This window comes from Ornithorhynchus anatinus, chromosome 1 (assembly GCF_004115215.2).
Source record: "Ornithorhynchus anatinus isolate Pmale09 chromosome 1, mOrnAna1.pri.v4, whole genome shotgun sequence".
Taxonomy (NCBI): Eukaryota; Metazoa; Chordata; class Mammalia; order Monotremata; family Ornithorhynchidae; genus Ornithorhynchus; species Ornithorhynchus anatinus.
In genome coordinates, this window is record NC_041728.1 from 90,690,524 (window position 1) to 90,717,451 (window position 26,928).

The following is a 26,928-nucleotide window of genomic DNA, read 5'->3' on the forward strand; positions in this document are numbered from 1 at the left end:
CACGCTGCTTCTCTGGGGTAAATAGAGGATAAGCAGATTGATCACAGTGTGTCCCACATGGGGCTAACAGTCGTAGGTGGGGGAAGAGCAGGTATTTAACTCCATTTTACAGATGAAGAAACTGAGGTACAGAGAAGTTAGGTGACTTGTCCAAGGTCACACGGAAGGCAAATATGGGAGGTGGGATTAGAACCCAGGTCCTCTGACTCCCAGGCCAGTGTTCCTGGGTTTTTTTTTTTTTGCTTAGAGAAGCAGCGTGGCTCAGTGGAAGGAGCCTGGGCTTGGGAGTGAGAGGTCATGGGTTCGAATCCTGCCTCTGCCACTTGTCAGCTGTGTGACTGTGGGCAAGTCACTTCACTTCTCTGGGCCTCAGTGACCTCATCTGCTAAATGGGGATGAAGACTGTGAGCCTCACGTGGGACAACCGGATTCCCCTGTATCTCCCCCAGCGCTTAGCACAGTGCTCTGCACAGAGTAAGCGCTTAACAGATACCAACACTATTATTATTACTATTATTAACATCTGTGTGCCTCAGTTGCCTCATCTGTAAAATGATACCTTCCTACTACTAATACATTATTAGTATTATTGTAAATGCTATCGAATGAATGAATGAGACTGTAAGCGGTCAAAGGGCAGGGACTGTCTCTCTCTGTTGTCCATTCCAAGCGCTTAGTACAGTACTCTGCACATAGTAACCGCTCAATAAATACTACTGAATGAATGAATGAATGAGTAAATGAATGCATGAATGAATGAACAAATGAATGAATGAATGCACGCAGGAATGAATGAATGAATGAACGAACGAATGAATGAATGAACAAATGAATGAATGCATGAATGAATGAATGAATGCACGCATGAATGAATGAACGAATGAATGAATGAATGAATGCACGCATGAATGAATGAACGCATGAATGAATGAATGAACGCATGAATGAATGAATGAATAAACGAACGAGTGAACGAACGAACGAACGAACGAACGAACGAGTGAACGAACGAACGAACGAACGAATGAATGAATGAATGAATGAATGAATGAATGAATGAATGAATGAATGAATGAATGAATGAATGAATGAATGAATGAATGAGGGCCCTGAGGGACAGACCCCGGTTGGGGCGAGGGATGGAGCGGAGCATGCGCAATGGGCGGGGGGGGAGGGGGAGGCGCAGGGTAAGTAGAGCATGCGCAGTCGGCGGGAGGGGGGGGGGCGCACGCAGGGTAAGTGGAGCATGCGCAGTCGGCGGGGGCGGGGGGCGGAGCAGGCGCAGTAGGCGGGGCGCGGGAGGCGGGGCATGCGCAGTCCACGGGGGCGGGGGCGGGGGCGGGGGGTAGGAACCTCATTGGGGCGGTTGTGCGGGCGGTCGGTCCCTTCCGGAAGGCGCACGGGACGCGCGGACGCTCCCTGCCCCGGCACTTCCGGGCGGGAGGGAGGGAGGCCGGACGGGGCTCAAGATGGCGGCCTTCTCCGGTGGGTCCGCGGGCCGCGGGGGGCGCGGAAGGGGGGCGGGGAGCGGGGCTCCGCGGGCCTGAGCGTTTACCGCACTGCTCCGCACCCCGCGGACGCTCCGCTCGGGGCCCTCGGGGAGCCAGTCCGGGGGGCCTGGGTTCTAATCCCGCGCGGCCCCTGGCTCCGCGGCTCTTACGTCATCATCTCACGGCTCAGCTGGGTCGAGTTCCTTAATGATCACCGTTTTATTTGATCATTCTACTTATTTCATTGCTCTTTATCAATGGTGGTGATGATTTTTTATTCCGTTTATTCTGCGACTTTGGGGCTTAATGATCATCATTAGTTTATTTTCGTTTTCTAGTTGCTCTGTGACTCTATTTCATTAATGAGCATCGTTATTTTATTTTAGTATTCTAGTTATTCTATGGCTCTAGTGATCATTGTCATTTCATTTTAGTGTTCTAGTTCTTCTCTTCATCTTGATTTTATTCGTGGTCCTTATAATTTTATTTTAGTATTCTATGTGTTCTATTAACCTTGATTTTATTCATGGTCCTTATAATTTTATTTTGGTATTCTACTCATTATCTGACGCTCTTTATTTTATTCATGGTCACTATTATTTTAGTATTGTGTTTATTTTATGACTATTTTATTCATGGTCATTATAATTTCATTTTGGTATTCTATTCATTATACGACTCTCTTTATTTTATTCATGGTCACTATTATTTTATTTTAGTATGGTGTTTATTTTATGACTCTATTTTATTCCTGGTCGTTATAATTTGATTTTAGTATTCTATTCATTATATGACTATTTTATTCATGGTCATTATAATTTTATTTTAGTTTTCAATTTGTTCTATTAACCATGATTTTATTAATAGTCATTATAATTTTATTTTGGTATTCTACTCATTATATGACTCTATTTTATTCGTGGTCACTATTATTTTATTTTAGTATGGTGTTTATTTTATGACTCTATTTTATTCCTGGTCGTTATCATTTGATTTTAGTATTCTGTTCATTATATGACTCTTTATTTTATTCATGGTCATTATAATTTTATTTTAGTTTTCAATTTGTTCTATTAACCATGATTTTATTAATGGTCATTATAATTTTATTTTGGTATTCTACTCATTATATGACTCTATTTTATTCATGGTCACTATTATTTTAGTATGGTGTTTATTTTATGACTATTTTATTCATGGTCATTATAATTTTATTTTAGTATTCTATTCCTTATATGACTGTCTTTATTTTATTCATGGTCATTATAATTTTATTTTAGTATTCTATTTAGCTTATGACTCTTTATTTTATTAATGATCACTAGGATTTCATTTTAGTCTTCTATTTATTTTATGACTGTTTTATTAAGGATTAGGGTGATTTTATTATTCTACTTATTTTATGACTCTATCTTATTAATGATTATTAGTAACAATGTTGGTATTTGTTAAGCGCTCACTATGTGCCGAGCACTGTTCTAAGCGCTGGGGGAGATACAGGGTCATCAGGCCGCCCCACGTGGGGCTCACAGTCTTCATCCCCCTTTTACAGATGAGGTCACTGAGGCCCAGAGAAGCGAAGTGACTTGCCCACAGTCACCCAGCTGACCAGCGGCGGAGCTGGGATTCGAACCCATGACCTCTGACTCCCAGGCCCGGGCTCTTTCCACTGAGCCACGCTGTTTCTGACTACACTCCTCGGCACTGACTACGCTGCTCCGCACCCTGCAATAGACCGTTCAGTGAACGAGTCCAAGAGTCATGGGTTCTAATTCCGCTCCCCTCTTACCTGCTCCCCCCCAGCACTGGGACCTGGTTGTTGAGACGATTTATGACTCAGTTTATTTTATTAATGATGCGTCTGTATCTGTGATTCTATTTGTCTCCGTGCCCTCGTTGCCTGACTACCGCTTTCGTTTTCCTGTTTGTCTCCCCTGTTTAATAATGTTGGTATTTAGTAAGCACCTACTACTACTAATAATGTTGGTGTTTGTTAAGCGCTTACTGTGTACCGAGCACTGTAGTAAGCGCTGGGGGAGATACAGGGTCATCAGGTTGTCCCACGTGGGGCTCACAGTCTTCATAGTCTTCCCCCCCCCATTTTACAGATGAGGTAACCGAGGCCCAGAGAAGTCCAGTGACTTGCTCACAGTCACCCAGCTGACAAGCGGCGGAGCCGGGATTCGAACCCACGACCTCTGACTCCCCAGCCCGGGCCCTCGCCACCGAGCCACGCTGGAAACCAGCTATGTGCCCAGCACTGTTGTAAGCGCTGGGGTAGATACAAGGTGATCGGGTTATTCCACGTGGGGCTCACAGTCTCCCTCCCCATTTTCCAGATGAGGTCACTGAGGCCCAGAGAAGTGACTTACCCAGAGTCATACGGCTGCCAAGCGGCGGAGCAGGATTCGAACCCAGACCTCCGACGCTCAGGCTCTCCCCACCGAGCCACGGGCCCGTTGTTGGGCGGGGACGGTCTCTATCTGTTGCCCAGTGGCCCATTCCCAGCGCTTAGTACAGTGCCCTGCACACAGTAAGCGCTCGGGAAGCAGCCTGGCTCGGTGGAAAGAGCCCGGGCTTGGGAGTCAGAGGTCCTGGGTTCGACTCTCGGCTCTGCCACTTGTCAGCTGTGTGACTGTGGGCAAGTCACTCACTTCACTTCTCGGGGCCTCAGTTCCCTCATCTGTAAAATGGGGATTAACGGTGAGCCCCGCGGGGGACAACCCGATGCCCCTGTCTCTCCCCCAGCGCTTAGAACAGTGCTCCGCACAGAGTAGGCGCTTAACAAATACCAACATTATTAAATACAGTCGAATGCATGAAGGAACGAATCTGGTGCCCCGCCCAACAGACATTTCGGGGGAATTGGGGAGGCGGCGTGGAAGGACCCGGGTTCTAATCCCGCCTCCGTCCCGTTTCTGATGCGCCACCTTGGACTAGTCACTTTACTTCCCCGGGCCTCGGTTACCTCATCTGGGAAGGGCGGGGGTTGTGTGTGCTCTCCGCAGCGCTTAGTACAGCGCCCCACACGCGGTAAGTGCTCAGTAAATGCTCAGAGAAGCAGCGTGGCTTAGCGGAAGATGCTTGGGCTCGGGAGTCGGAGATGGTGGGTTCGAATCCCGGCGCCGCCCCGGGTCCGCTGTGGCAGCTTGGGCAAGCCTTTTCACTTCTCTGGGCCTCAGCGACCTCATCTGGAAAATGGGGATGAAGGCCGGGAGCCCCACGGGGGCCGACCTGACGACCCTCTGTCTTACCCCGCTGCTTTGAACGGTGCTGGGCACCCAGTGAGCGCTTAACAGATACCATCATTATCGTTAACAAATGCGGTCGAATGGATCGGGTGGCCCGCGAAGGGGGCACGGCCCCGGGAAACAGACGTTTTGGGGGACTCGGGGAGGCGGCGTGGAAGGACCTGGGTTCTAATCCCTCCTCCCCTGGCCTGCCACGCGACCCTGTACGAGTCAGTTCGGTGGCCCGGGGCCTCAGTTTCCTCACCTGCAAAGGGCAGGGGACGTCTCCGTGTATTGTCGTATCGGACTCTCCAAAGTGCCCAGCGCGGCGCTCGGCGCGCAGTCAGCGTTCGGTTAGAGAAGCCGCGTGGCTCGGTGGAAAGAGCCCGGGCTTGGGGGGTCAGAGGTCATGGGTTCGAATCCCACCGCTGCCCCTCGTCCAGCTGTGGGGCCGTGGGCGAGTCACTTCACTTCTCCGGGCCGCGGTGGCCTCATCTGGAAAATGGGCATTTAGATTGCGAGCCTCAGGTGGGACAACCTGATGACCCTGGATCTCCCCCAGCGCTTAGAACAGTGCTCGGCACCGAGTAAGCGCTGAACGAATACCAACATTGTTGTAAGTAGGATTGTCTGACAGGGATTAAGACCGCACCTCGAGTGGGTTGGACGTGGGCTGCGTCCTACCCGATTGGCTTCTATCTATCCCGACGCGGAACAAAATACCATTAAAAAAAAAACCCCAATGAATTCATTCGGTCATATTTATTGAGCTCTTTCTGCGTGCAGAGCACCGTACTAAGCGCCCGGGGAAGTACGGCACAACAGAAAAGGGGGACAACCCCTGGCCACGACAAGCTCCGCGTCTAGAGGAAGAGGGGCCTCTCGCGGTAGTCATGATCACGTCGGCATTCGCTAAGCGCCTGCTCTGTGCCGAGCACTGTTCTAAGCGCCGGGGGAGAGACCGGGTCATCAGGTTGTCCCACGTGATAGGCCACGGGAGAGGTGCTGAAGTAGCGTGGCCTCGTGGCAAGACCGAGGGCCGGGGAGTCAGAGGATGTGGGTTCTGATGCCGCCTCCGCCGCTCGTCGGCTGCACGATCTTGGGCGAGTCAGGGCCGGGCCCCGTGTCCGGCCCGATCGGCTCGTATCTCGCCCGGCGCCTACTCGGAGGTCGTGGGTTCGAATCCCGGCTCTGCCACCTGTCAGCTGTGTGACCGTGGGCAAGTCGCTTCTCCGGGCCTCAGTCACCTCATCTGTCAAATGGGGATGAAGACTGTGAGCCTCACGTGGGACCACCTGATGGCCCTGTCTCTCCCCCAGCCCTTAGAACCAGTGCTCGGCGCACAGTAAGCGCCCAACGAATACCGACGTTAACAAGCAGCATTATTTGGGAAGCCCGGGTTCCTCGGGGAAAAGAGCTGTCGAGTGGACAGACTCCTCCTCGGGCCGGGAGGGATGAACCGACCGACTGGCCGGCGTCCCCGGGGAAGTCCCCGGGCCCCACGGAGCCCGGAGGGAAACCGAGCCGAAAAGCCTGGGGGCCAAGGACGAGGAGAACGAGGAGAGAAGTGGAGGAGGATGAAGGAAAAGGGCTTTAGGTCCTTTAAAAATCCCTAGATCGACGGGATTTGCCCAGTTTTTGCCCTTTGCAGAGCGCTGCACTGAGCACTTGGGAGAGTACAGAACAGCGGAGTTGATAGACACGTTCCCTGCCCACAAGGAGTGTAAATATTAAAATAAATTATGGATGTATGCACCGAAGTGCCGTTGGGTGAATCCACCCCCTTTTCCTCCGCTCCTCCTCCCCTCCCCATCGCCCCGACTCCCTCCTCTGCTCTCCCCCCACCCCCGTCCCACAGCACTTTGACATGTTCGTTCATTCGGTTGTATTTATTGAGCGTCTACTGTGTGCAGAGCACTGTACTAAGCGCTTGGGAGAGTACAGAACAGCAGAGTTGATAGACACGTTCCCTGCCCACAAGGAGTGTTAAATATTAAAATAAATTATGGATGTATGCACCCAAGTGCCGTTGGGTGAATCCACCCCCTTTTCCTCCGCTCCTCCTCCCCTCCCCATCGCCCCGACTCCCTCCTCTGCTCTCCCCCCACCCCGTCCCACAGCATTTTGACATGTTCATTCGGTTGTATTTATTGAGCGTCTACTGTGTGCAGAGCACTGTACTAAGCGCTTGGGAGAGTAACAGAACAGCAGAGTTGATAGACACGTTCCCTGCCCACAAGGAGTGTTAAATATTAAAATAAATTATGGATGTATGCACCCAAGTGCCGTTGGGTGAATCCACCCCCTTTTCCTCCGCTCCTCCTCCCCTCCCCATCGCCCCGACTCCCTCCTCTGCTCTCCCCCCACCCCGTCCCACAGCATTTTGACATGTTCATTCGGTTGTATTTATTGAGCGTCTACTGTGTGCAGAGCACTGTACTAAGCGCTTGGGAGAGTACAGAACAGCAGAGTTGATAGACACGTTCCCTGCCCACAAGGAGTGTTAAATATTAAAATAAATTATGGATGTATGCACCCAAGTGCCGTTGGGTGAATCCACCCCCTTTTCCTCCGCTCCTCCTCCCCTCCCCATCGCCCCGACTCCCTCCTCTGCTCTCCCCCCACCCCGTCCCACAGCATTTTGACATGTTCATTCGGTTGTATTTATTGAGCGTCTACTGTGTGCAGAGCACTGTACTAAGCGCTTGGGAGAGTACAGAACAGCAGAGTTGATAGACACGTTCCCTGCCCACAAGGAGTGTTAAATATTAAAATAAATTATGGATGTATGCACCCAAGTGCCGTTGGGTGAATCCACCCCCTTTTCCTCCGCTCTTCCTCCCCTCGCCATCGCCCCGACTCCCTCCCTCAGCTCTCCCCCCACCCCGTCCCACAGCACTTTGGCCTATTCTTTCGTTCGGTTGTATTTACTGAGCGTCTGCCGTGTGCAGAGCCCTGTACTAAGCACTTGGAAAGTACAATTCGGCAACAGAGAGAGACGATCCCTACGCGACAGCGGGCTCGCGGTCTAGAAGGCGGAGACAGACAACAAAACAAGTAGAGAGGCATCGATACCATTGAAAGAGAGGAATAGAATTATCGATATATGCACATCATTAATAAAATAGAGCAATAAATGTGTCCGACTATGCACAAGTGCTGTGGAGCAGGGAGCGGGGAAGAGCAGAGGGAGGGAGTCGGGGCGATGAGGCGGGAGGAGGAGCAGAGGAAAAAGGGGGGCTCGGTCTGGGAAGGCCTCCTGGAGTGCGCATAGGTACGTATTTATTATTCTATTTATTTTGTTGATGATGCATATATAGCATAGAGAAGCAGCGGGGCTCAGGGGAAAGAGCACGGGCTTTGGAGTCAGAGGTCATGGGTTCGAAGCCCGGCTCTGCCACTTAATAATGTTGGTATTTGTTAAGCGCTTACTATGTGCCGAGCACTGTTCTAAGCACTGGGGTAGACACAAGGGAATCGGATTGTCCCACGTGGGGCTCACAGTCTTCATCCCCATTTTACAGATGAGGTAACTGAGGCACCGAGAAGTTAAGTGACTTGCCCAAAGTCACACAGCTGACAAATGGCCGAGCCGGGATTTGAACCCATGACCTCTGACTCCAAAGCCCGTGCTCTTTCCACTGAGCCCTGCTGCTACTCTACAGCTGCCACTTGTCAGCTGTGGGACTGTGGGCAAGTCACTTCACTTCTCTGGACCTCAGTTCCCTCATCTGTAAAATGGGGATGAAGACCGTGAGCCCCACGTGGGACAACCTGATTCCCCTGTGTCCACCCCAGCGCTTAGAACGGCACATAGTAAGCGATGAACAAATGCCAACGTTATTATCATCTGTAATTCTTTTGACCTATATCGATGCCCGTTTACTTGTTTTGTTGTCTGTCTCCCCCTTCTAAGACTGTGAGCCCGTTGTTGGGTAGGGATTGTCTCCAACTGTTGCTGAATTGCACTTTCCCAGCACTTAGTACAGCGCTTTGCACACAGTAGACGCTCAATAAATACAATTCATTCAGCGAATGATTGAGAGAAATATCAAGCGCTAATGGTTTAGACCGTAAACTCCTTGTGGGCAGACGGTAAGCCCGTCAAAGGGTAGGGACTGTCTCTATCTGTTACCGATTTGTCCATTCCACGCGCTGAGTACAGTGCTCTGCACGTAGTAGGCGCTCAATAAATACTATTGAATGAATGAAGAACAGTGCTCGGCACATAGTAAGCACTTAACAAATACCAACATTAATGAATAACTAACGATAGGCGCTCGTTTCAAATTGGCTGCCGTTTACTGATGTGGCTCAGTGGAAAGAGCCCAGGCTGGGGAGTCAGAGGTTGTGGGTTCAAATTCCGGCTCGGCCGCTTGCCGGCTGTGTGACTTTGGGCAAGTGACTTCACTTCTCTGGGCCTCAGTTCCCTCATCTGGAAAATGGGGATTAAAACTGTGAGCCCCACGTCGGACAGCCCTGTATCTGCCCCAGTGCTTAGAACAGTGCTCTACACACAGTAAGTGCTTAAATACCATCATAAGAGAAGCAGCGTGGCTCAGCGGAACGAGCACGGGCTTGGGAGTCAGAGGTCAGGGGTTCAAATCCCGGCTCGGCCGCTTGTCGGCTGTGTGACTTTGGGCAAGTCACTTCACTTCTCTGTGCCTCAGTGACCTCATCTGGAAAATGGGAATTAAGACCGTAAACCCCGTGTGGGACAACCTCATCACTTCGTATCCTCTCAAGCGCTTAGAACAGTGCTTTGCACATGGTAAGCGCTTAACAAATTCCATTATTATTATTATTATTATTATTATATTCTTTGCTCCATCAATTATTACTGAGTCTTCACCGTACAATGTTGTTAACAACATGCTATTTGGAAGTGCAGTTTACCAGAGATAACTGCTGAAAGTCTCAAGTGTCTATCGTTAAGCCCTCCAGGGCTCCTGAAACTTTTTTTCTCTCATTTGCAAAGTCGTCTTCCCCTTTTTCTTTCATCTCTATAAGCAGTGAGTTGGATTGGTTTTTCTGTGCAGAGAAAGGGTACTTCATTTGAGGACTGAACATGCCTCTATAATCATGTCTTGGGAACTATATCATATACAGCAGTATGTCTTTTGGTTATCTGGTTGATTGAGAGGAAAATTGACCTAAAGCTTTGAACTTCAACTGCCTTGACCCTTCCTGAATTGACTGTAACACTAGAGGAGGTGAGAATCACCTTGAAATGGAAGTGTAGTTAGAATTTTTGAACCGCTGTTATTGAGGAAGCTAATTTATAAAGCTTTCACGGTGTGTAAAGCAATCTTAGGACGGTAAGGTTTGCAAGTGGAATAACAAAATCATTTTCAAATACCGAGCACAGGAAAATGGCTAGCGCTGGCCAGGAGCCATAAAGCCTACATATTTGAGAAGAGAGCTTAAAAAAAGTGGTTTTTAGCTGGCAGCCAGGGGTAACAGCATGCCCAAGTTTTCATCAGCCTGCCTGAATTAGCCATCAGCTCGCCTTGTAGCCCCTTCATCCCTTCTCTCTGCTTTTGTCCCTTCTTTATTTCGTTCCCATTCCCTATTCCCAGCAGCCGGGATTGTTCAGGGGAGCTCCGAGGGAGACCAGGGAATTGCTGCCCGATTATCTCTTGACCTAGGGTGGCTGCAGCAAGAAAGACGTCTAAGTCTTTCGCTTGGCACAGGCCAGGGAAGAATTGTTTTCTATAGGACCGATGCGAAATTGAGACACCCCTCCGCCCCCTTTTCCCTGATTAAAGCTTCATTGGAAGAAATGCAGTGGATACTACAGGGAAGTAGCATGGTGGAAGGTCCAGGAAGAATTTAGTAGAGGCGAGGATGATGAGGCCACAAATTAATTATTAAAGAGAAGTGTTAGGTATGTTAAATGCTCCATCTACATCCCTGCAAGTGGGTGGCCAGAAGAGGAACCGTCAGACTGTTCATTCAGCCGTATTTATCGAGCTCTTACTGGGTGCAGAGCAGTGTACTAAGCGTTTGGAAACTACACTTCGGCAACAGAAACAATCCCTACCCAACAATGGGGATAAACCTCCTTCAGCCTTTTATTTTTCCAATGGTATTTAAGTGCTTACCCTGTGCCAGACACTGTATTAAACCCTGGGGTTTAATACAAGTTTATCAGGTTGGACACATGGGGCTCAGGGTCTTAATCCCCGTTTTAACAGATGAGATAACTGAGGCCGATGTATTGCTGGCCTCACTGGGCATAAACTCTTCACAGCTGCCCAGTAGAATGGCAGAGTTAGTTGACTTGCCCAGGGTCACCCAGCAGACAAGTAGCAGAGACAGGATTAGAATCCAACTCCTTATGCTCCCGGGCCCGTGCTCGATCCACTAAGCTACGCCGCTTTTGTCGTCACTGTCACGAGCGTCGATAGATCTGTCACAGTAGAGCTCCTCTTATGTTCTTATGCTTTGTGGATATTGGGGACTTTAGCTGTTGTGAGTAAATTTGTAATTTAATGAATTTTTACGATTTTTTTTTTTTTTTTACAGAAATGGGTGTTATGCAAGAGATAGCTCAAGCTGTGGAGGAAATGGACTGGCTGTGAGTACATTGGCTAAATATACTCTTGGAACACCCATCTAGAGTCCCACTTGTAGTTACTAGTACCTAGGTAACAAAACGTCACATCCGGACGAGAGAATGCACCTTCCCCTTGATATTCCTAAATTCTTTCTTTTGTGAAGATCTTTTAGGCCTTTACTTCATTGGACGTTTGCTTATTGAGTAATTTACTCTCACTTCAGATCTTTTTATGTTGCGTTTTGGAACTAGTTTTTAGTCTAGATTGTCATATTTTCTGCTCATCCTCACAATCTGCTTCTTTGCAGTCTCCCCACCGATATCCAGGCTGAGTCCATCCCACTGATTCTAGGAGGAGGTGATGTGCTCATGGTATGTGTAATAATGTATTGAGCCAGAAACACAGGAGCAAGATATCTTTTAAAATCGCCCCACAGTTAAAATCCATTTAGACATTTAAAAAAAATCATGCTATGGTATTTCGTCATCGTTGGAAAATATTGTCTTGGAAGATTACTTTTTATTACATGTGAGATTAATTGAAAAATACCTTCCAATTGCTGACGCCTGTCTTTGCAATGATTTGTCTCCCATGCAGGCTGCAGAAACTGGGAGTGGAAAGACCGGTGTAAGTAATAAATATAAAATGTTTTCATGCTCCAGAAGATTAAATTTTAAAGCGTGTCACATCTGGCCGATTCCTAGCTTTGAAGTGGTTTAAAAACTAGCGTTTTCTGCCGGCGCTCTCTGAATCGTAAAGTGGTTTTTTTTTTTTTTTTTTTTTTTGTAAGGGAGTTTTAATTCAGTAACGTGAGGGTCCTTGAGTGTAGTTTGAAACTGCCTCTAATATGGCACTTATCTGGACGCTTCTGTCTCTCTCCTCTCTCACTTCCCACTGAGTTCCCGCCGCCTCTGATTACTCTCCCTTAAGCCCAGACGATTTGTAGACAGCCTCGGTTAAGCGGCAGAAGGCCTCCCGGGGGGAGGCCAAGCCTCGGGAACAGAAGCGCAGACCCGGAATATAATAAGAGCAAGAGCTGCAAATCAGAAGCAGGAGAGAACAGGTCTTTTGGGGAGAGGAGAGGTCAGGTCTTGCGTGTTCACCGGGGAGCAGCTTATTAAACTAACGAAGACAACTCATCAGGCTGCAGATGGGGGGCTTCGACTTGGGCGGGGAGGGAGTTTGGAGGCGGCAGGAACGAGGGGGCGGCTTCCTCTCCTTGCCCTCCCGCCGTTTCAGCTCAGCCGCTCCTCCTCCTCCTCCTGCTGCTCGGGGCTGCTGTAGATGTGGAGAGGGTGCTCCCTCCCAGCCGGGGGCCAGAGTCACTCGGGACGGAGCGTGTCGGCGGCAGGCGAAGATGGCACGTCAAATGAGGACGTGTTGGCGGAGCAGCAGCGTCGATACCCCCAGGATTCTTCCAGCCCACTGCCCCGGGCCCTGCTTCCAGGGAGGGAACACAAGTGCAAGACGGGGGACGGGTGGAAAGAGACTTTGAGCTCCTCTCATAGTTCATCTTTAAGCAGTGCCTCGACTTAAATAGTAGGTGCCCCTGAAAGAGGAGGAGGAGCGGGAGGAGGTGGAAGAGGGTAGCCAGGATAGGGAGAAGGGAGTCGTGTATGTTGGAGGTTCCTCTACGGGCTACGTCCGGCCTTCCCACCACCAGGCCGCATTTCCCAGGAGAGTCTCTTTCTCCTGTTAACCTTTTGCGATCCGTTCACCGTTGGCAAATGGTGACATGGGGTTACTGCCGTTTTTTCCTCTCGGGCCACAGTCCACTAGTTACTTCCAGCGCTAAGAGTAGAATTCCTTAGTACAAGCGCTTAGTACAGTGCTCTGCACACAGTAAGTGCTCAGTAAATGCGATCGAATGAATTGAAGAACGCCGAGCCCGATTCATTATTGATGTAAGTGGCGTGGATCCTGCACCCACCTCCCTCGGTGCCTCAAGTCAAGCCCCGGTGGTAAATTAGCCACTTTTAGAGAAGCATTAAGCCTTTCCGACTACCAAGAGACCCTTTCTGGCATACTGCTGGCCTCACTGGGCATAAACCGTTAACGGCTGCCCAGGAGAATGATCATGGGCCTAAATAGTTCCCGCTGAGGGCAGATTGGCTCAAAAGAGTAATGTTTTCTGGGTACCATCACGCTGACCCCGCTTTATGGACAGAGATTCCCCGCATTTGGTGACTTACTCTAGTTTTTGAGGCGGTTTGGGCACCTGGTCCGGGCACTGCTAGCGAGGAAGGGGTGGGGCAGAGGAGAGAGGCAGGGTGGGTCTGCCTCCGCGGGCAGCCAGGTCAGGGGCGGGTGGTCGGCCATCGAAAGGACTGGGGCGGCGGCACCTGTTCCCCCGTGGGGCTTTTCACTCTGAACCACAGAGGAACGTGCCTCCGCAAGAGGCGGTCTGGCTACCCCTGCTGTTGATCAGAAACGCTCTCCTGTAGATCAGGTACAGAGTACTTGGTCAGAAGGATAGAGAATTCTGGATTATTTGGATTTGAATGACTGAGGATGAAAATTCGAGGTCAAGAACAGTAAAAGGTTCCATCACTCCATCACTTTGCCCCCTCTTACCCCACCACCCTTCTTTCCTTCTGCATCCCAGTCCGCTCCTCCGCCTCTCGCCGGGCCTCGTTCTCACCTGTTTCGCCCTCCGGCCCTTCCTCACGTCCTACGTCTGGCCCGGAATGCCCTCCCTCCTCACATCCTCCAAACAATCACACTTCCCCACCCCTTTCAAAGCCTTACTGAAGGCTCACCTCCTTCAAGAGGCCTTCCCAGACTAAGCCCCCCTTTTCCTCAGCTTCTCTCCCCTCCTTGTCACCCCAATTCACTCCCTTTGCTCTACTCTCCCTTTCTCCACCCCACAGCACTTGTGTATATATGTACATATCTACAAATATTAATGCCTGTTTACTTGATTAGTTGTGTAAATCTCTATAATTCTATTTATTTACATTGATGGCTATTTACTTGTTTCGATGTCTGTCTCCCCCACTTCTAGACTGTAAGCGTGGGCAGGGATTGTCTCTCTCTATTGCCGAATTGTTCTTTCCAAGCACTTAGTACAGTGCTCTGCACACAGTAAGCGCTCAATCAATGCGACCGAATGAGTGAATGAATAAAAGGAGGTTATTTTTTTTTTCCTTTCTAGGCTTTCAGCATTCCAGTTATCCAGATAGTTTATGAAACACTTAAAGATCAGCAAGAAGGCAAAAAGGGAAAAGCAACCATCAAGACTGGTGGTTCAGGTAATTCGTGCTAGTTAAACGTTCTTTTGGGAACTTCTTTTTTCAGAAACATTTTGAAAGTCAGTAAATGGTGTAGGGGATTTCACTTTAATGTCATATTAGTCTAGGAGCACGTACGGCCTGTAGAATTATAAGAGGTTGAAAGATTACCGAGGTAACGGAGATCTTAAGGCAGGGGGAAAGAAGTGGAAAGTTAGAGAAAAATTATCTCTCCCCAAATAGGACTTTCTCCATTTTTTTCCCCGGAAATCCATCACTTGGGAAAGAACAGTGCAGTAGAGTGGGTGGACACGTTCCCTGCCTACAAGGAGCTCACCATCTAGACGGGGAGGCATTAAGATGAATGGCTGGTAGGGGAATGAGCGAGTAGAAGGATATGGACATAAAGGCTGGCTGTGGAGTGTGCGGGGTGTCCAGGTGCATAGGCATCGAAGAAGGGAGTGTGAGTAGGAGAAATGAAGGCTTAATCAGGAGAGGCGTCTTGGAAGATGGGTGATTTTTAGCAGGGCTTTGAAGTTGGGGAAAATGGTGGTCTGTCAGATGTGGCAGGGAGAGAGTTCCAGACCAGTGGGATGACATGGCCAAAGAATTGGCAGTAGACAAGAATGAGGTACAGAGAGTAGGTTGGCGTTAGAGGACCCAAGTGTGCACATTGAGTTGTTGTAATGGGTGGTTGACTGGGTAGGGTAGGAGGGTTAAGGTAGCCGATTGAGTGCCTTAAAGCTGAAAAATATAATACTTTTTGGAAATTATCAAACCAACCTTCCCAACAGTGCCTCACAACAGCCCACCTGTATCTTTTTTGAATTTTTTTTTTTTTTCCCAAACAATGAACAAGAGATTTTTCAGGCTTGAAGAAGTTTTCAAATAGTTGCAGTTGTTTTTAATGGTGTTTGTTAAGCATTTACTGTGTACGAAGCAGTGCACTAAGCCTGGGGCAGGTACCAGATAATCAGGTTGGACACAGTCCGTGTCGCACGTTCTTAATCTCCATTTTACAATTGGGGAAACTGAAGCGTGGCCTAGGGGATAGAATGCAGGCCTGGGATTCAGAAGGCCATGGATCCTGATCCCACCCCTGCCACCTGAGTGCTGTGTGACCTTGGGCAAGTCACTTCATTTCTCTGGGCCTCAGTTACCTCATCTGTAAAATGAGGATCGAGACCGTAAACCCCATGTGGGACAGGGACTGTGTCCAACCCGATTTGATGGTATCCACCCCAGCTTAAGTACAGTGTCTGGCATACAGTAAGCACTCGATAAATACCACTGTTGTTATTTTTAGCATTAATAGCAATAGTTCAGCAGGCAAGTGGTCAAACCAGAATTAGAACCCAGGTCCTTCAATTCCCGGGCCTGTGCTCTTTTTCACTAGGCCACGCTGCTTTTATTTCCCTTATTCCATTAGTCAATTTTAATAACTACAGTGTGGAGCTCATCCATTTCAGTGTGCATCAGGGACCGGGAACCTATCACTTGGGAATAGCATGGGTGTCGGCTCACCCGTATGTGCTTGGGACCCTGAAGCCAAGGCCATTAGTTTCACCTTCAGAACATTATGGACAGGAGATAGCTCCCCATCCCCCACTACCCCCCATCCAGAAGTGAGCCAAAATGGCAGCTCTACAACTTACCCTGAGTTGGCAGGATGTCGCCCTGCCTGGTCTAGAGACCAATGGAGTTTCCATTGTCTTCACAAGACAGAAGAGCGAGCGGAGCTGTTCTCTCTCCCTCCCTTCCCCTCCTCCTCCTCTTCCTTCTCTTCTCCCCCCTCCCACCCTCCTATGTTTTCTCCCTTCCCTCTTCTTTGCCCTCTCTCCCCCTTCCTTCTCTCTCCCTTCCTTCCGAGCTCTCGCTCCCTATTATATCGTACTTGCACCTCCACCTTCAACTAAGCTACGTCATTTTGGCTGTTCTGCACAAATTTCATTCTCTGGACTGAGCTCATTGCGGGCTAACTCTTTTAACTCTGTTGTATTCTCCCAAGTGCTTAGTACAGTGCTTTTAATAAATAAACAATACATGCCAGTGACTGAGAAGAAGAGGTGTCAAGTGAGGAGCTTTTATGATCTATAGCATCACGAACTAAAATTTTGTAGGGAAGAGGAGAAGATAAGGTATTAAAATTTCTGAAGTCTCCTCTTTTGAAACAGCCTGATTAAAACCATCTGTGGCTATTTTGAGGATATCATTTCCATCTTATAAATAAGGCTGGGCAAATTTGTGTCTCGTCATACAGGAAGTCTGTTTTTCTCCCTGCCCCTTTTCAGCAAAGAAATCAAGATGAAAGGAGAAACTCGAACTCAGCATGAAGTATCTTGTAAATGAAAGCATATTAACACACTGTGTTAATGGGCAAGTATATTTTTATAGGCAGAAAAGGAATTAAGGGGAATAAAAAACTCCACAAGAAAAAGTTGGGTTTGGGGGCACATTTTTCGCAAACCTCTCCAATGAAAAGAGGAAGTACAGAAAGAAGAATGAAAAGATTTGGAAATGAGGCAGAAAATCATAAATGGAATACTACTCTCATACTCATACAGTACTTTCAGAAGTCTTTTGTCACTGGACCAGCAAAGCTAGAAAATGACAATGTTCCTAGAGTATTGCAATTTGTTCGGAATTATAATGTCTGATGTAACGTACTCTTCCCTTCAAAATTGTCTTTAATAGTGCTTAACAAATGGCAAATGAACCCATACGATAGAGGATCTGCTTTTGGTAAGTGGATACGCTACTTTTTTTTTTAGAGCAAAACTACTTAAATTGTGGTGATCTGTAATCCTCACTCCTACTTGGACCATTTTAATAATATTTTTGAGTTCAGTCACAACAATCTCTTTTATGGTATTGGCAGTTACTGAAAGAGTTTCATACACTTTTAAAATATTGTCATAAATGTGATTTTTATTCGAGTGAAGCAAAATGTTCAAGATGATCCTATCTTAAAGTTTATGCCCACTTGCGTGCTCTGTACTCTTTTGAGTTGAAAATGTTAACTTTCTCATAAATCAGATTTATAGATTATTTGGTGTCAGACTCCAGTGTTAGCACAATACATAGCAAAGCCCTAATATTTGGCTGAAAGCCAGTAAAAGTATTTAAAGCATTATTTTGAGGCTGTTCTGAAATATTTCTCTCTTGTTGCATTTTTCTCTCTTGTAGCGATTGGGTCCGATGGTCTTTGTTGTCAAAGCAGAGAAATAAAGGAATGGCATGGCTGTAGATCTACTAAAGGTGTAATGAAAGGTAGGTGCATGTTTGAAGACTTTTCGGGCGTTTAAAATCTTGGCTCTCTCGCCACTCTTTACCCTTCTCTGTTTTCCGTTTGTTCTTTCTTCCCTGTTGATTTTGGGTCTCTTTCAATTCTGTTAGTTTCTCTCTGGGCTCTGGCTTAAGGTTAAACTTGACAAGTTAATCCTTTTATATTCCTTGCCTCCGTGTTCCCTTTCCTTTCTTACTGTTCCTTATGCTCAGTGAAATGCGGCCTCCCCAAAATAGCCAGAGTCTTGCTTTTCTGGAATTGATCTCTCACTGAGAAGCAGCGTGGCTTAGTGTCAAGAGCCCGGGCTCGAGAGTCAGAGGACGTAGGTTCTAGCCCCGCCTACGCCACTTCTCAGCTGTGTGACCTTGGGCAAGCCGCTTCACTTCTCTCTGCCCGTTACCTCATCTGTAAAATGGAGATAAAGACTGTGAGCCCCTCGTGGGTCAACCCGATTACCTCGTATCTACCCCAGCGCTTAGAACAGTGCATGGCACATAGCAAGCGCTTAACAAATACCCTAATTATGATTTATTATTATTATCATCATTAAAAAGATCTGGGCTTTGGCCTACCAAAAAGAGAATTAATTTTAAAACACGTAGAATTAGTCTAATTGTAAAGCCAAGTGCTAATTTTGTGAATTTTACATATGCTTTCTCTTTTATGACATTCTTTTAAATCAGTTGATAAATACTGATTGATTTATTTTTTTAAATAGGAAAGCATTACTACGAAGTATCCTGTCACGATCAAGGATTATGTAGAGTTGGGTGGTCCACTCTGCAGGCTTCCTTAGACTTGGGTAAGTTTCCCCCAAATAAGAAAACTGGGTAGACGTTACCAAGCCCCAAGGCTGCACGATACGAACGCCATCATAATGAGAGAAAATGCACCGTGACCGTGCTGCTGACCTAGAAATCCGATTTTCGGAATCATTGAGTCCGTAGGGATGTGGGGTGACAGGCCCTAACCCCTTACTTGACACTGATGCAGTTATTCAGAAGCTGTGATTGAATGGGCGATTCAGATCGTTCCCTGATTCGTATGGCCTATCTCTCATGTGTATGTAAGGCTGCGGGGAAACTATAGTTAAAATGTGTCAGTAATAGTTGTGTTAGTATTTAAGTGCCTACCGAATGCAAAAGCACCCTCCTAAATGCTGGGAAAGGAGGACACAAGTGACATACAGAATATGGTTCCTGGCAACCAGAGGATTTGCAATCTCAGAAAAGCAGGGGATTGTACACTGTAGGCTCCTTGTGGGCAAAGAACGTGCCTCCCAACTCTGTTACATTGTTCTCTCCCAGGTGCTTAGTCCAGTGGTCTGTGTACAGTAAAGTAAGCACTCACTAAATACGATCGAGGAGGTTGGCAACGGAAACAGAAGGAAGCAAAACTATTAAAGACTAGAGCGGTGATAAATAGGAGGTTTCAGGTCCTCAGTGGCTCAGATCAGGAGTCACAGACTGCAGAGCGTCAGTCACGCGGCCATCCCCGGGAGGTCTGGCATCGGGGGAGTAGCGAAGGGCTCAGGCTGCTGCCTTTGCTAAAGTCCTTCCCAGGCTGGAGAGCCAATCCTCTAATGTTAGTTCCCTGTGGCAGAGTTTCCAGGTAGGCGTTAGGAGAAAACTAGCCCTAAGACGTTAAGACCCGGATGGATCCTGGGTTCCCCCTTAGCAAGCCTGGAAAGCGTTGTTGCAGTCAGTCAGTGGTATTGTTTGAGTACCTACTCTGGGTAGAGCACTCTACTAACTGCTTGGGAGAGTACAGTAGAGTTGGCGGTCACGATCCGTGCACACAAGGAGTTTACAGTTTAGAGGGGGAGGCGGGCATTGAATAAATGATATGCACATCGGTGCTGTGGGGCTGAGGGTAGAGTGAATATCAAGTGCTTAAAGGATACGGATCTAAGCGTATGGGCGACGCAGAAGGAAAGAGCCAGCCAGTAGGGGAAATAAGGGGGTAAGTCGGAAAAGGCCTCTCGGAGGAGGTGTAGTTTTAGTAGGGCTTTGAAGGCGGGAGGGGTCGTGGTCTGTCGGTCACGAATGGGGAGGGAGTTCCGGGCCAGGGGAAGAACGTTGGGCAAGGGGTCAGCAGTGAGGCAGATGAGATTGAGGTACAGTGAGTTGGTCGGTGTTCGAGGAGCAGAATGTGAGGGCTGGGTTGTAGAGGAAACCAGTCAGGTAACGTAGGAGGGGGAGAGAGGATTGAGTAGTCGCAGGCACCGAAGGTTTGCCTACGGTGTCACTGTAAAGCTGTAGGCCTGACTGTCTTTGAAGCGGGATCTGGTTCTTCGAGGCAGTTTTCACACACTTCTCGTTGCTGACTTGAGCTCTTACCGACTCGCGCAGCAAGAGCGTAAAGATCCCCCCACACATAAAAAGAAATTAGGAAAAAATATACGGGTGAAAAGCCAAAACAACATTCAGACGGCTCTCTCCCCGATGGCACTCTGGAGAACTTTTCTTGAAACTTAATACCTCCAATACGGGAATTTTTCAACAGGAACACAAATACGCCCGGAGGTACTTCCCAGGATCGTAGTTGGGTATGATCATTTTGGCGGTCACGACAGCAGCTCATACGGAGGAAGGAACTCTGGGGAACCCAGAAAGAAGTGAAACAGCTTCAGCCAGATTAGGCGAAAAGATACGTTTGCTCCGGCTGCTGCCAGACTCCCCGGAGTTTGTGCTTCGGTCAAGAGCAGAGCCAAAAGTGATGATCATTGTGGTCTCCGTTAAGCGCTCTCCGTGGGCCAAGCACTGCTCTAAGCACTAGGGTAGATGGAAGATTATCACACTGGGGCTGTCATTATCAGACGGGGGGGCCTAGGTAGGAGTAGGATTTAATCCCGTTTTACAGATGTGGAAACGGAGGCACCGAGAAGTTAAGTGACTTACCACTGGCCTCCTTCCAGCAGAAAGAGAGCAAAGAAACTCGCCACCTGAAAGTGGTAGCCGTGCTTCTGGTAGTCGGTAAACCAAGCTCAAGGGCGAACTAACGGACTTGATGAGCAGTGGGTGAAAATGGCATGTTTCTCTGTAGGTACCGACAAGTTTGGATTTGGCTTCGGTGGAACTGGAAAGAAATCTCATAATAAGCAGTTTGATAACTATGGAGAGGTAAGGCTTCAGGAATTAACAGATTCGTAGCACTCGGTGCAGCTAGCTCATTCTCTTAGTGCTTGATTGATTAACTGAGGGAGAGCGCAAACATTTTCTCTTCGTATCAAATTGCAGTCAGTCGATGAAGACTTGGTTTTTAGGCTAAAGCATTCCAAAAATGTCCTCTTGTTTATATTTTGTCCCTTCCAGAAGATTACGTTTTCCTCCTGCCTACACTTTAATAGGGTCCTTTTTGATATTTGTGTAATCTGTGATGCTTTCATCCGATTTCTGACCTCATGTCACTTTAACTCATCTAATGGCTATTAATCATTAATGGAGTCCAGTTTTTAGTGTTCTTTCTCAAGATCGTTAATACAGTAGAATCTTTACAGTTTATGATAAAATTGTATCTTGAGACGTCTGCTTCTGAGTCCAGTAGTTCTGCAGTTGCTTTTTCGAGCTAGGCTGGAAGTCAGGCACTGCTTTTACTGTAGCAAGCGGTACCCGAGGATCGTGTCTATTCTTTGCATCTAGGAATTCACAATGCATGACACTATTGGATGCTACCTAGATGTCGACAAAGGACAAGTTAAGTTCTCTAAAAATGGTAAGCTATTTGGGACTTTGGGGGTGGCAGGAGAAGAAATCTAGTTACAATTTACATTTCCCCGCATACATTTTTTTTCTCAAGGAAAAGACCTTGGCCTGGCATTTGAAGTACCACCACACATGAAGAACCAAGGCATCTTTGCTGCCTGCGTTTTAAAGGTAATAACAAATCAAACTAAGCTTTTTTGCTGTAGGTGTAATGCTAGACTGGATCATGGCCCTGCTGTCCGGCACCATTTTGGTCATTCATTCAGTAGTATTTATTGAGCGCTTACTATGTGCAGTGCACTGTACTAAGCGCTTGGTATGTACAATTCGGCAACAGATAGAGACAGTTCCTGCCCAGTGACGGGCTCACAGTCTAAATGGGGGAGACAGACAGCAAAGCAAAACAGAGCAAAACAAAAACAAGACAACATCATCAAGATAAAGAGAATGAAGGAGATATACACCTTAACATAATAAATAGGGTAATAAATAATATGTACAAATGAGCACAGTGCTGAGGGGAGGGGAAGGGGAAAGAGCAAAGGGTGGGGGGAGGGGAAGGGAGGAGGAGCAGAGGGAAAGAGAGGGCTCAGTCTGGGAAGGCCTCCCGGAGGAGGTGAGCTCTCAGTGGGCCAAAAGTGAGTCCTGGCCTTTAGGGAAAACTGAAACAATGTAGCGTATGCACTTTGCCCTGGGTCAATTCCTGCCTGCCTAATGTGTCTGTCACATTCCGGTCCGGTAGTTGCTAGGGTAGATATGAAGTAATCTGGTCTTTCTCACTCCCCTTCCCTCGTGAGAGCCACAGTCAAATGGGAGGTAGAATGGGAATTAACTCCTCATTTTCCAGCAGAGAAAGCAAGCACAGAGAAATTGTAACTTGCCCCAAAGTCCCAGAGCAGGAAAGTGGTGGAGCCAGGATTAGAACTCTGATCTCCAGACTCACTTGCCAGTGCTTTTATAATGCTGCCTCTCTAAGTAAGCAAGTGCTTGATCAGAGCAAGCCGATACAGCGGTTGGGGGAAATAAGGCCTCCTGGAGGAAATGTGATTCCTGAAGGGGTTTAGAGATGGGAAGAGTTGTGAAGATTTGTTGAATAGTGTCATTTTCAACCCATTTTTTTTTACTGCACACAGTGGAAATTACCGTGAAGCCGGACTGTTGACTCTTTTCTTTCCCTTGAATTTCCCAGAATGCCGAACTAAAGTTTAACTTTGGTGAAGAAGAGTTCAAATTTCCACCTAAAGATGGTTATGTTGGTCTTTCCAAGGCTCCAGAGGGTCATGTTGTAAAATCCCAGCATTCAGGTAAGTACATATGGAAGGATCGATGGTTCAAGCATCAGCTAACTTTGGAAGGCAGAAATCTGCCATTGAAGAATAAATTGTTGTAGTGAGGGATCTCTTTTGCCTATTGACACATCGCTTTTTAATAAAGTCATCCTTAATGATTTATTTTGTTGTTGTTTTGTTTTAGGAACATCTTGTTCAAAGTTTAAATTTTAGGTTCTAGGCCCATCAGGCTTTATCGCCTACCAAGTTTGAAGCCATTTTGTAAATACTGATGAATAAATATATTTGTTCATTTAAGGATGGAGTAGATATTTGATTAAACTTGGCTCAATATACCGGTAACCCAGATGCATACTTTATGACTAACAGTTTTAAAAATAACTTTAGGGAAATTATTTTTCGTAGCCTTGCCTAATCATCTGAATTATGGTAAGCTCTGAATTTGGTAGTGTTGGGATGTTTTTATTTTCAAAATAAACAATTTAGATAACTGATTAAATGCATCTTATTTTTTCCTCCTTAGGGAACGCACAAGTGGCTCAAACAAAATTTCTTCCCAACGCTCCTAAAGCGCTCATCATTGAACCTTCTAGAGAGTTGGCGGAACAAACCCTGAACAACGTTAAACAATTTAAGAAATATGTTGATAATCCTAAATTAAGGTAATTCCTCTTTAGTAGTTGAATGATTTTTAGGCCCAGTCATTTCCAATTCTGTTACCTTTGTATCTACCCCAGTGTGTTGCACAGTGTTGGGTGCATCCTAAGAACGTTGTTATCATACTATTTCCCTTCATAGACTGCAGTAAATCATGAAGGTTTTTATCGTACAGAATGCACATAATTTATGTTTCTGGAAATATTTGCTCACAGAATGGTTGTCCCTCACTTTACATATCCGTTTTTCTGCTTTGAACAATTCCTCACATCTGCCATCAATGCCGAAGCACCAAACAAGATAGATCCTGGAATAGAACCCAGGGATCGTGTCTCAGAGGCCTAATTTAGGTCCCCGAGCCACATTTCCCATGTTGCGAACGTAATAGCATCAAGAAATATAAGTGTTTTGGACATTTCTGCTCTAATAAATACATCATACTCATATTTTTTTCAGAGAGCTATTGATCATCGGGGGTGTTGCCGCAAGGGATCAGCTTTCTGTTCTGGAGCATGGTGTAAGTTTTTCCACATGAGATTTCTCTTTCTAAAGCAAAAAACCTATTATGCTTCCGGAACTACAACTGCTTCGGTATTCTTGTTATTCAGCCACTCAGTTCAGCTGTCCACTCTCAGCCCTCCGCCTCTCAATTTACTGGGGGATTTTGGGAAATACTAGAAAGGTTTCCACATAAATGTTGATGAGATCTTGGGTAGCAGTGTGGCTCAGTGGAAAGAGCCAGGGCTTGGGAATCAGAGGACATGGGTTCTAATCCCAGCTCCGCCACTTGTCTGCTTTGTGACCTTAGCTAAGCCCCTTAACTTCTCTGTGCCTCAGTTACCTCATCTGTAAAATGGGGATTAAGACTGAGAGCCCCACATGGGACAAAGTGATGATCTTGAATCTACTCCAGGGCTTAGAACAGTGCTTGGCACAAAGTAAATGCTTAACAAATACCGTAATTAATATTATTGTTAAAATAGACCCAGCTCTGTCCCTGGCCTGCCGTGTGACCGAGGGTTCCTAAATCTCTCTGAACCTCATTTTCCTCATCTGTTAAAATTGGGATAAAATAGATTGTGAGCCCCATAGTCGGGGGAAAAGGCTCTGTCTGAGATTACATAACCTTCTAACTATTGTTTAGCAAATAGAAAGATCTTGAATGTCTCTATTATTATTTGTCCCATCGCCGGGGAATTGTCTCCCCTTTAGTATTGGGCTTGATCTACGAACCCTTCCCCCAGGGTTGGTCTCCCCTTAATATAATAATGTTGGTATTTGTTAAGCGCTTACTATGTGCCGAGCACTGTTGTAAGCACTGGGGTAGATACAGGGGAATCAGGTTGTCCCACGTGAGGCTCACAGTTAATCCCCATTTTACAGATGAGGCAAGTTAAGTGACTTGCCCACAGTCACACAGCTGACAAGTGGCAGAGGCGGGATTCGAACTCATGACCTCTGGTAATATCAAGAGCTTAATCTTTGAGCCTGTCACCGGGGATCTGTCTCCCCTTAATCAGGCGCTCGTTGACAAGTTCAAAGTGAAATCGAACCACCGCTGTATAACGCGGAAAGCTTCATTTCATACTTGACCTACTGAAGAACGGGGTAGATGCATACACAAACACAAATTAAGACACACGTAGCTACCAGTCTGACTGGTTTCTCCAAGTCCGCACAGATGATCCCACGTCGGAGGGGTTGAAGGAGTCCGGCTGCCCTCTACACGACTCCTGGTTCAGGTCTTCGATGCTTGGGCCACGGCCGGCAGTGGGCGTCTCAGTGCTTGTCTTAGATGGTTTTGCCGCGGCCCAGGGGATCGGGGCCTTCCCCCTTTTATCAGTTGTTTACGGGGTCAGGAAGGGGTTTGCAGCAGGGGGGGGGGGGGGGTCCTGATTTGCTGCCCCGATGGCCTGCTGTCTCAAACTCGTTACCGGGTGAAGCCAGTGGGGGCTGGCTACCCCTCTCCACCCCCGCGCTTACCCCGTGGGCTTCTCCGGCAGTCTTCCTCCTGCCCGACAGCAGGGCAACTTAACTCCTCCTCAGATTCCCCTGCAGAACAATTCCGTTTCTCTTCAGCGTCTCGAGCCCTCCTCAAACTTCTCAGCAAGAAAATTCCGTTTCTCCTCCAATTCCTCCCTTGACTTTGTTGCTCATGGGGTCGGGGAACAGGAAATGGCTTCTGCCTTACAAGATGGAGTCACTCTGGCTCACCACAGTTATTTTTTAGAAAATTGAGGGTCACCGATTTCTTCTCTCCAAGCCTTGGCTAGGTGCCTGGTTGCAAAGAAATGAGCACTTTTCAAGTGCCTGTAGTTCGACTGGTTCTGAGAAACTCTAGACTCTCCGTTCTAAATTCTAGTCTTTAGACTGTAAGCTTGATGTGGGCAAGGAATGCGTCTGTTTTTTGTTATAGTGTACTCTCCCAAGTGCTTAGTACAGTGCTCTGCACACGGTGCTCAGTAAATACAGTTGAATGAAGAAGAGTTCTAGCCAAATCTTTCTCAAGAGACTGATTTCATCTCATTCTTAATAAGATGGCTTCTATTAGTATCATTAGAGTGTGCATCTAAAAGAAATGTTTGGGCCCCCCAAAGCTGAGTCTCCGTGAAACTGCCCTCGTATAGGTTTGTGGTATAGGGCACACTCTCCTCCTGCCTCCCCACCTGCCCCTTCGAAACCATTTTCCTCGTTCGCAAATAGTTTTACTAGTAGCATTATTAATAACGACTGCGGAGGTGAGAAGGAATAGGGTGAGGTAGCGATTGTTGATATGTGCCCTCTACTCATCTTTAGTTCTCCCTGAGGGCTTGTAGGAGTAGAAATGATGCTATTTATTAAGTGCTTACTCTCTACAGAGCATTGTGTTAAGCACTGGAAAAAATACACAGGTAGGAATTAGATACGGTCGCCGACCCTCGGAGGACTCACCGTCTGAAATTGAAAAGGGGGAGTGGGCACCGGTGACAGGCACAGAAGGGGTGATGAAACAGAGCACTAAGACAATGTAAGGTGAAAACAGAGATCAGTAGGGTGTCCTGGCCAGAGGAGCGGAATTTCTGGCTCGTCGAGGCTTGGAGCCCTCGGTCACAGCCGTGGCCACGGTGACCACTCCGGCGGCAGCAGGCCTCCCGAGGTTTTGCGGAGGCAGTGCCGGGCCGTGGCCGACGCGGTGGATGCGACCGCTGCGGTTGGTTTTCTGGCCAGGGTGGTGCAGGGCAGGATGGGGTGGAAGCTCCCTGGTGATGCGGAGAAGAGCCGGTGCAGGATGCCACGGAGGCAGCACGGTGGTCGGGCCTCTAGACGCGGGGACGCCGAGGATGCCGGTTATTGCGTCGGGAAGGTGGCAGCCGGGGTGGATTTCCACAGCTGTGTGGGGGACGGGCCCGGGATGCGATCCGCAGCCGCTTAAGTCCACGGGACCGGCGGTAGGTGGGACGTGTCGGAAGCGGGGTCCCGGACTGGCCGTTGTCGGGGGACGA

At 47.6% G+C, this 26,928-nt stretch overlaps 1 protein-coding gene across 1 annotated transcript in view; it reads left to right on the top strand.

Moving 5' to 3' along the window:
- Positions 1-1,405: 1,405 nt before the first annotated feature.
- Positions 1,406-26,928, top strand: part of DDX1 (DEAD-box helicase 1) — a 40,157-nt gene continuing 14,634 nt past the window's right edge. Inside the window, exons 1-14 of the mRNA XM_029065535.2 lie at positions 1,406-1,485; positions 11,249-11,300; positions 11,588-11,651; positions 11,878-11,907; positions 14,435-14,531; positions 17,205-17,252; positions 17,697-17,780; positions 18,515-18,598; positions 20,842-20,918; positions 21,438-21,510; positions 21,595-21,671; positions 22,690-22,804; positions 23,313-23,451; positions 23,903-23,963. Coding sequence (XP_028921368.1) covers positions 1,470-1,485; positions 11,249-11,300; positions 11,588-11,651; positions 11,878-11,907; positions 14,435-14,531; positions 17,205-17,252; positions 17,697-17,780; positions 18,515-18,598; positions 20,842-20,918; positions 21,438-21,510; positions 21,595-21,671; positions 22,690-22,804; positions 23,313-23,451; positions 23,903-23,963 — 1,017 coding nt within the window. The 5' untranslated portion in view covers positions 1,406-1,469. The remainder of the gene's footprint in view (positions 1,486-11,248; positions 11,301-11,587; positions 11,652-11,877; positions 11,908-14,434; positions 14,532-17,204; positions 17,253-17,696; positions 17,781-18,514; positions 18,599-20,841; positions 20,919-21,437; positions 21,511-21,594; positions 21,672-22,689; positions 22,805-23,312; positions 23,452-23,902; positions 23,964-26,928) is intronic.